At 36.4% G+C, this 10,774-nt stretch overlaps 1 protein-coding gene across 1 annotated transcript; it reads right to left on the reverse strand.

Moving 5' to 3' along the window:
- On the reverse strand, positions 559 to 10,404 carry LOC109844409 (ATP-dependent zinc metalloprotease FTSH 5, mitochondrial-like). Its single transcript, XM_020413415.1, has 7 exons — positions 10,185 to 10,404; positions 10,034 to 10,064; positions 9,713 to 9,958; positions 4,887 to 5,120; positions 4,673 to 4,797; positions 3,786 to 4,262; positions 559 to 1,760 (listed from the first exon to the last, which is right to left on the reverse strand). The coding sequence occupies exons 1-7, from the start codon at positions 10,209 to 10,211 to the stop codon at positions 903 to 905; spliced, it is 1,998 nt and encodes a 665-aa protein (XP_020269004.1). The 5' UTR covers positions 10,212 to 10,404; the 3' UTR covers positions 559 to 902.

Raw genomic sequence — 10,774 nt, forward strand, 5'->3', positions numbered from 1 at the left:
GTTACTCGAAGATTAGTCCAACATCGAAAAAATTAAGAAAAATGGATGGAATTAAATAGTTTATTGGGTGGATTCAAGTAGCCTTAAATTTTCTGGATTATGATTATCGATTTCTATTTAAGGTCCATCAACTCTATAACAGTTCTGACCTTTATTTAAGGTCCATTTATTTAAGGTCCATCAACTCTATGACAATTTCTGATCATGTGCAGCATAAATCTAATCTTATAAGATTACTCGAGGTTTATTAGAAGGGAAAAGGGAACTTCTAGAGCTTCTCCATAATTCCATGGAATCCTTCAGCAAAACTTACGTTTTTTAACAACTGCACAAAAATATGACACCAATACCGAGCAAAGGAATTTGCTCTACACTGTGTATGTGGACATCAAGAATAGAGAAGCCATAAATCATTCACATAACCACCCCTTTGAGAGAACTATTTCCAAATTGTGTACTTGATTCGAACATCGACGCAGAACTTGCTACCCTTTGAAACTTCCAGCTAACGTCAAAGATATGCAGAAATATGCCAATGGTGCTTGTAAATGGTGATTGTATGGATGCCAGAATAAGAGCTAACAATATTCGACCAAGTATAAGACCAATGATAAAAGCTAAAATACAACATATAAACATCTGATTCCGCATGGAACAGCACAATTCCAATCCCATACGAGGAATTAGTTGTGAACGTAAATTAATGACTCCACCCTCACTTTGCTTTAAGAAATGATGGACCATCCAAGTACAAGCTTCACCCCAGGAGGGTATATATCATCTCAATCACAGTTCGCTAAATCTTTCTCATCTCTCATGCAATATGAGAAATATGTGGAGCCACTTAAAGCTCATACAAAACTATACACTAAACATACACCAATAAAAATTTATTACCATTGCTAAGATCCCACAACAGGCTGAGCAACTCCCTTGGCTTTCACTGCAGCAGCAGCCACAAATCTCTGTGCACTACTCTCTGAAACTTCTACGGGTACCTGCTCTTGTGTACTCAATTTAGCCAGCAACTCATTGATCTGAGTCCCTGACAGAGTTTCATGCTCCAAAAGAGCAGCAGCTAGTGCATGAAGCTCCCTACTGTGAGTAGTCAGTATATTCTTTGCATTCCCATAAGCTCTCTCCAACAGCTCCTTCACCTCTTCCTCTATAAGCAACCTAGTGCTACTACTCATACTCTTTCCATCATCCTCATAATCGTGCGAAACAAGCCCAACATTCTTACTCATCCCGTACTTTGTGACCATGGCTCTTGCTACCGAAGTCGCGTTCTCAAAATCTGAAGAAGCACCTGAAGTCACTTCATTTTCCCCGAAAATGAGTTCCTCTGCAACTCGACCTCCCATACAAACATCAAGCCTAGCAAGCATTTGTTTACGAGAGTTGCTTGTCTCGTCCTTTTCTGGAAGCTCGACAACCATGCCGAGAGCGTTTCCTCGAGGGACGATGGTGGCTTTGTGGACTGGGTAGGCTCCATCAGTGTGGATGGCAACTAGGGCATGGCCGCCTTCATGGAAAGCTGTTAGCTTTCTTGATTCATCTGAGATTACTGCTGATTTCCTTTCGCTACCCATTATGATTCTGTCCTTGGCATACTCGAGATCTGCCATGGTTACGGAATTGGACCCATCCATTGCAGCTTTTAGGGCAGCGATGTTTATTAAGTTTGCGAGCTCTGCACCTGAGAATCCTGGGGTTCCCCTCGCAATGACCATCAGATCAACATCGTCAGCCTTTACAACCTATCATAAAAGTACGATATTAGAGAGGGAAATATTTACTGCCAATTGAACTTTTTTAAGTATTACAGCAACAAGCCTTTATCCCAAATTTTTGTGATTGCCTACATAAACCCTATTCTTCCATTCAGCATTGTTGAGGACGACATCCTCTATTAAATATGATCATGTTACTGCTTTCAAACAAATTCTCCTAGGCCTAGTTCTTCACCCAATCAACAATAATATAATCACTTTGTATTTACCAACCTCGGCTGCACATGACTGACTAATTCTATCTCAGTTTGTCCTCAATAGGAGTGACGTCTAATCTCCTACTAATACACACTTCTGTAATCTTCACTCTTGGTGCATGGCATAACCACAAGTCCATCATAACGCTCATATTTGTTAAGGACACTACTCAGTAATCTTCACCAATTAATCATATGAGTTAACGGAGAGATAAAAAGTTGTAGACGGATGTTCAAGAACCAACAAAGAGAACTTCAGCAAAGAGTACTGTTTTGCCCCTCTCAATTTTGACAATTCCCATCAAATCCCAACTTTGATAATTCCCATTTTATTAATTGAAAATAATTAATAAGTTAAATAGGATCAATAAGAGCCCTTATTTCTCTCGTCCTCTCTCTTAATCACTTCTTATATTTCTTCTCAACTCTCTCTAAACCGTTCTCTAATTCTTTTAGAAAAGAAATGAGCATTTCCAAGAAAATGACACTGGCGTTGCCAGGAAGCCAACAACCATCACATTCAGGTGAATGTTAGAAAGTTATTTATTTACTGAGATAATTAAGCAGATATAATAATTGAAGGAAAGTGATTCACATGTGATTTTATGAGAAAAGTTTATGATATGTGTCCCTATAGAGAAAAACGGTGCATCAACCTATGTCCAGCAGCTATACAGACATGATTAAGAACATGCACGTAGTAGTAGTAACCAGCACAAAAAGTATTAGGAGAGAAGTTCATTTCCTGCAATAACACAACAAGTACTAGGAGAGAAATTCACTTCCTGTCATCAACTCATCATATAGGCCTAGATGATAGCCAGCTTCATCCTTATTGAAGAAAAAAGCACTAGTTGTGGATGAATTACTAGAATATTCAGAATGAAGTTCCATGCAATTGTATGTAAATATTAGTTGATGAAATTTAAGGAGATGATAAGAAAAAGGCGAAAATAAGTTTTGAATCTAAACGATATAACCTGGATGAAGAGTATACGGAATGCAACTTTGTTGCAATTAAGAATAAATAGAAGTTAGTTTGTTAAAAGGCCTACAAATGCCGGAAAGGAAATTGCTTGGAAATTCATCACGGTTAGAATATATTGTTGATAGAAGAACTAGGATGGTTAAAGGGAAAACCAGTCAAAGGAATATTTATTTTTTTCCTCTCTAAAATAAGATGGATATATGGAAAGTCATCCATATTACACAGAATGTTGCATTTGTAACTTTTTTGTGTTTCAATAGATATAGACAGAGTCCACTATGGTCTGCACTCTGACACCAGCCTATATTGGATTAAGGTGGATTTTTAATGGAAAAAAACTAATGCAATACTTTGGACAATATAATGTGTAGTTGAAGCTCTTATGAGGAGAAATAGAAAATGAAGTGTATATCAAGTATAACACACTGCATTAAGAAATAAATTTAGAGTTTAAGTTGGGAATAACAGTATAGCTTGCCTACGCTAATTTTAACTGCCATTAGTACTACTATTTTTTAGTTTCTAAGAACATATGTTTTCTCTAGTTGCAAAGAAAAAAATTGTGATATCTACCATTTTGGAGGTACCTTTTTCCACCTTATTTAAGGGCATTAATTTCAAACGAAATGGCACAGTAATGCCCAATCATTTAAGAAGGCTAAAATTTATACTGAACTTCAAAATTTAAGAGGCAGCACCTCTATCAGCCCCCTATTCGTCCTTCCTGTCAATACTAAAATTATTTGATACTTAGTACTGCACTAAATGTCAAGGTTATTACGAGTGAACTGTATGCCAATGCAATACCTTGGACATATGTGATTCCATTATCTGTCTCCGGCCTTCAACATCTGGGTTGGGAACAACAACCTGGCGATCAAACCGGCCTGGACGAATCAATGCTTTGTCCAACGATTCAGGGAAATTTGTTGCGGCAATCACGATGATCCCATCATTCTGCTTAAATCCATCCAATTCAACAAGAAGCTGATTCAAGGTCATCTTCATATACATTTGATCCTTTGCATTGCGTTTCCCGCCGATAGCATCAATCTCATCGATGAAAATTATACATGGTGATCTCTTCTTCGCCGCAGCAAAAAGATCCCTTACCCTCCTGGCCCCCACGCCAACAAACATCTCCTCAAACTCACTACCACTGCATGAGAAGAAAGGAACACTGGCCTCTCCAGCAATTGCTCTAGCCAACATAGTCTTCCCAGTGCCAGGGGGACCCACAAGAAGCACACCTTTAGGGAGTTTGCCTCCAAGCCGGGTGAAGCGCTGCAATTACAAAATATAAGATGAAGTAGCAGATCATTCACGAATTAATATTAAGAACTCTTTAAAATACAAGCAAAGTACTCAAAACCTATATGTAATACACAGTCAATGCTTGCAAATGAGAACAAAATTGCAATTCACTTGGCAATTTCTTCTTTTTACCCCCATAGAAAGGCAATTGCAACTCTTTGACTCAAAACCACCAAAGAATAGATGTCGGCCAAATACATGAATTACATTCATGAGAGTTTGATTAATGATAAGCACATGGATACTATATGTCGAACGAGCATGATCTACTGTGAGGTATTCAATAACAAATTATATTTATCGCTATAAGAGAATCGGGCTATCTAAACAAGTCAAACAAATAATAAAAGTTAACACCATAAATTTTCTTTATACTATACCTTTGGATCACGAAGGTAATGAACTATTTCCTCCAGTTCAGCTTTAGCTTCATCCACACCCTTTACATCACTAAACTTTGTACTACTATCCAGTATTGGCTGAACCTCTTCATTTAGATTTAAGCCTAGGTAATCACAATCAAATGACTCCCTTTAAGAAGTAATAAACCAAAAACTGCTAAAAAAAGAGTTGACAATATGTGAGATAACAAACCTTTACCAACTCCCCGGCCCTCAAGGAGTGCTCCTGCACCAGACATTAGAAGAAAACAAAGAGCAGCTGCACGGATAGTGCCCCATAAGAAGTTCTTAAATGTTCCAGTCTGAACTGCAATCGCGTGAATTGGTGCACTAGCAGAACCCAGAACTCCTTCCTTAGTGACTTGACCCACATTCTTGAAAGCTGAAAAAGCACCTACTTCTTCTTCTCTAGATGAAATAGAAACACCTGTACATAATTTATGATAAATAATCAACATATATCAAATATAACGAAAAGGGAAAAATCACAAGCGTTGAGTAATAACATGTGAAACCCAAACATTAGACGAGTAATTTATGCAAAGATGTTCAACAATTAACAGTTTGTTGAGTTTTCAAAATAAAAGCACATACAAAAATAGGAAGTTAGATAAAGGTGACTCAAAGGAATAGAATGCTTAAGACAACACAGATTTTTATCAGCTAGAAAGTAAGTATTTATCATCAGATAACAGGGATGTCACCAAACTCATATATACATGAAAAATCCTGCCTTAAGTAAGAGAACACTAACTTGGTGAATGTTCTCAAGGATTTGAGGAGCAGCTCATAGCTACAAGCCAATGACGTAGCGCATGCTCATATCTCTTTCCTTTGATTGCTACAATGACTTCCCACAGTTGCTACCAGTCAAGGCACCTCATACCACAACACCGTCATCAGTGCAAGGGTCAACACTGCATCCGAAGAACTAGACTTGAGAGATTCAATCTTATTACCATCAAAAGCTCTATTGGTGACATCACCAATGATACCACTTTTTCCACTAACCAATCACTTGCACTTTCACTACCATCATCTTCGTCTGTATCTAAATGTAGTCTACCTCCATTCTCGTCATTAATATGTACTTGCTTCCTTCTTTAACTCTGATGTCAATCCAATTGATGAGGTCAAGCATAAACTTCCTACACCTAAACATATTCTGCCCATATGTGCTCAACATATTCTTCCTCATTTCATGGGGACATCAAGTTTTAAATGGAAGATAATTGATGTTGGAAAGCTTTTTATTCATGTAAGCATGATCCCCGACTACCAGCAGCATAGAGAATCCGTGATTCTATGATCAAATTGTGGATTACAGATCAAGTTTCATGGTTCACAAATGGGCTCAAGACCATTTATTAACTTGGAATGGGTTGAGATAAAGGGTTGGGGTTTATTTGATCAATCTTCTGTCCTCTCCTGTCCGTAAGAGAATTCAGGTCCTGAGTGATATTAAGCAAATGAAGGTTTAAGATAAGGCCACCTTTTTCTTTGTAGTTATTCTTTTCCGCAGATGAAGATTTAAAGATAAGGTCATTAGTAATATAAATCAGATGCAGACTTTACCATAATTCTATCTTACACACGACCAAATTTTTGGCCAGGAAGCGGTAAGCAAGATATCTGAACATGAATTCTAAAGATGATGTGGGAGTCAAAAAACCTATCTTTTTAGTTGGCTGATGAAACTCAGAACTCAGAAGCAATCTTGTAAAATTATCTAAGTCCAACAGCAAGTCGAAAGAAATGAAAAGATCTGCAACACAGAATTTGCTTTAAACTCTAACACATAACACAGTCAGTGGGTGAAATAGAACATTCAACGGGATTAACTCTAGGGCTTGCATTAGTTTGAAAATTGTTATTCCCAGGGAATACGATCAATTGAAAGAGAAATTTTGAAAATCAGATTGTTCAGAAGCTTACATCATTGATGATGAAGCTCAATGAATGCATCACATCATTTAAACATGTTTTATAAAGAATGCTGACTTTAGCCCAAACTTTTCATAAACGAACCGAAAAGAAGCCTGGTGTAATTCAGATTGTGTCAACCCCTCTGCTTTCCAATAATGCGTAACAAAATAGAATACAACATTTTGAAGGAAATGGTTGTGGTATTATTTATTAGTTGTTCAAACCCAATAACTAAGTGATACGCAAAAGATGAGCGGAGTTGTATGTAGGAGATGTGATATCTTCTTCTCCGTTTATAAAGTACTATTTTTTAGATATTTCTTCTTATTGAGCTTTGGTTCCTGTCAGGCATACACATTATTTCGGAGTTTTCAGGAGCTCTTTCTTTTTCTTTTTCTTTTTCTTTTTCTTTTTCTTTTTCTTTTTCTTTCTTCGAGCGGGATGAGCTGAAGATTTGATGATCAATATGGTGGTCTTCTAAAGCGGGCCATTGAGGGTGCGCTTCAGTTGAAATTCAGGCTCCTTTTCTAGTGTGTGCTTGTGCACATGCATTAGCAAGAGAAGGAGGGAGGAAATAAAGAGCAAGTATTGATATTATTACAGCAAGTAAAAAAACAAATTCTCCTGGTCAATTAATATTCTCAAATATTAAGCATAAGAAATCAGTGATTTATGAACATGAGCAAGATGTATTATTGTATTTTGTATTTTGTATTTAACTATTTGTTTCCTATAAAATAGTGGGAGTAGAAGAACTTAGAAAACATGGAACTACATTAGGTTGTAAAGTTATTTTCTTAATAGTGGAAGACTTAGATATGAACTTAGAACTATAAATTTACTTGACCGTGGTTCACCTAGTGCAAGCAAGGCCATCTACTATTTTCAGAATGATATGAACTTATATAGCCTGAAAATAATGAATGGCCTTGTTCGCAATAGGTACACCATGTCAAGGAAATTTATACTTCTAAGTTCTTCCACTATTAAAAAAAAGTGAAAAAATAACTTTATGTCTATGTGAACAGCAGACAAGGAAATTTATGGTTCTAAGTTCATATCTTAGTTCGTATCTAGTGGAAGAACAACACATAAAAATAGTGTGGAATGGGGATATCACGATGCCGATATCACTATTTATGTAAATGGCCCTAATACAAAAAGTGGAAGAATTGCAAACATTATGTGCAAACCAGAAGCCCATTAGGTGGTAAACATATCATTCCTCAAATATGTTACACTCATTTGAGAAGCATTACACTTCTATGTAAAGCAAGAAAAAAAGATTTGCATGGATCTAGACAACTTGCATTGTAGAGTTCAGCAACATTTCAATCAGGCCGGAATAAAGGCTCAATAAGCCCATAAGCTCAAACATGTTACCTTAGTCAACAAGCAAGGACAATAGGTCTACCTTAGCTAGTGATGGATCTTCTAGTGGATTTTAATCGATAAAGCAGAAAATAGCTTAGGGGGTGTTTGGTTGGTGGTAGTTGGACTCACATGTTGCTCCAATAATTGTATAGTTCAAAATACTTGTTTTGCTAGTGCTCTTACAGCTACAATTTGCAGTTGCAACTACATTTTCAACTCTAAATCAAAGAGTTGCAGTTATGCTCAAATTGAGTATATAACTGCAACTACATATTAAAATATTTGCCTAACTACAGCAAAATCAACATTTTGATCATAATGATCATGTTTTGACCTTTTTTAGTGAAAATTGCATAGAAATAGATAAACAATAACTCAGCAACTTTTAATATTTTGATGACGCATTTTGCGAAACATGCTATCCAAACACTAGATTGGATCTCCAACTCCTGTAATTGGAACGACATGTAGTTAGACTGTTAGAGATGCATTGTTTCTCCAACTACAAACAACCAAACACACCCTTAGATCTGGTGCCGATGCTAATTATGGCATTAAAAAAGAACATATAAAAAACCATATTATTTCAACAATATTTGCCCATGGGTCTAGCGTTCTTAGTTAATAGTTCTTACTCATGCGGGATTTAGTATTAATTGCTACACATATATTGTGTTAGTATCATGATTTGATTAATATTATTGTCAATGGACACTAATCAATATTATTTTCTTATTGAAAACATAAAAAAAGTAGGGCCTATTTGGTTGCATTTTTTTGCAATGAAAATCATGTAAAGCTGTTAGTTAATGGGACCCAGTCAGCTTTCATTGCTTTACTGTATTTGATTGAATCTTCTTTGACATGAAAAACTAACACATTTTAATGAGTTGTAGTCGAAAGCAAAATCACTCCAATTTGGAGTGATTTTGTTGGAAAGCTGACGCGGTGTCAGCTGGGTACAAAAGAAACGAATAAAAAAATTAAAACATTGTTTACTGCCCTCCGTTTGATTATAATGACCATAACTTATTTCTTTTCCTTTTCAACTTAGTCCCTTAATCTTTCAAATTTTGAATTAGCCCCTGAAATCTTTGAATTAGTATTAGGTTCCATTCTTAATGATTTTCAAAATTAGTCCCTCAAATAATTAAAATTACAATAAGGTCCCTCTATTCTTATGAGTTTTCTTAAATTAACCATTCCGATTGCTACTAGTTAGGAGGCATAAATTGGATTATGAGAGTGTTTTGTGTATCATGGTGGTAATCCTATCCATTATAAAACAACATTTTAATAGGGTACACATAACTATCACTTTCCAAGTTTACATTGTGCTATCCAAACAATGTAATACTATTTATTTTAGGATTCACAAGGATTCCTAACCAAACAATGTAAATACTCAAATGGTAAGTGGTGAGGTGGATAACCACTTTCCACATTATGACATAAATACTCTAGTTTCCCCACGGCATACAAACAGCCCCTAAAGGTTACAATTATACAAATATCTACGTAGTTATTTTCAAGATAAATCATCCCAGCAGTAAATGATATGTATTGATATTAGATAACAGTGTAGAAGCTAGACAATGCAATAATAATTAGTTATTCTCGAGAAAATTAGTTCAGGAATAACTGGCACGTCTAGGTATGACAAACGAAAAGCCATGTTAATTAAAAAGGAGCAGAAAATTGTCAATCTCTACCACGGACCTCGTTGCAACGACTTGAGCAATGAGCTCTCTTCCAGCCTATCAACCCTAACCAATGCTTTGACATATGCAGCAACCGCTGAGGGATTCGAATGCAATGACGGCTGTGATTCAAAGATCCTAATAGCTCTCTCGGGATCACTTCTCTGCAGCTCTTTAACCATTGAGGCTTCATTCCATCCACCCGAATCCCTAAATTTACTAGCAAAACTGCCCACATAGCTCGACTGAAACCTAGAAAAATTACCTGCAAAGACGCAACTTTCCGAATAAAAATCCTAAATTTGTCACAGAAACCCTAATTCTAATTTTGATTACTCACCTCCGGCGTTATGATACCGATGCTTCAAATTCTGGATGCAAACAATGAGAAATAATTAACTACTATCGAATGGCAGCAGGAACAAAACCCTAATTTGGGGGGAAAAACAAAATAGAAAATGAACTCGCAAAAAAAGGTGAAGAAATCTTGCCTGCGTGAGGAGTCGCCTCAAAGCCATGACCTTTTTCAAATTACTCCTTTTGACTTTTTTTTTGGCTGAATTTTGGATGTTTTATCGATTGATTTACAATATCGAACAAATTCTAAATCGATCTTTCAACGAGAGGATAAAGAGATAAAATTATCGGGATTGATTTTCCCCCCGAATTTCAGCGAGTTTTGGGGTCGGAGACCTCTCGGTCTTATTTCGCACGCGCGAGATTTTCTGGGTAGGGTTTTATTTTGCCCGTCTATCTCACACATCTCTACTATTTGCAAATTTGCCCCAGAATCTGCAATATTTTTAATTGGGTTTTTTGAGATATTAGTTCTTACATCTCCAATACTTGCACATTAGTCTCTCAATCTTGGAAATTGCATATTTGTACTTCAAATCCTCTTGCAAATGATACTTCAAGTTAAATCACACTACTTTGACAAATATTCCAGCAAATCTAATGGTTGAAGGCAAAGTGACTATTTTACCCCTATATTATGTTCCCCTAACCCATTTCTTAATGGATTTAATCTTAATATCCGCTAAAGGGCATGTTTGTTTGCAGAGAAGTACCTATAAAATAG

The sequence above is a fragment of the Asparagus officinalis genome, chromosome 6 (assembly GCF_001876935.1).
Source record: "Asparagus officinalis chromosome 6, Aspof.V1, whole genome shotgun sequence".
Lineage (NCBI taxonomy): Eukaryota > Viridiplantae > Streptophyta > Magnoliopsida > Asparagales > Asparagaceae > Asparagus > Asparagus officinalis.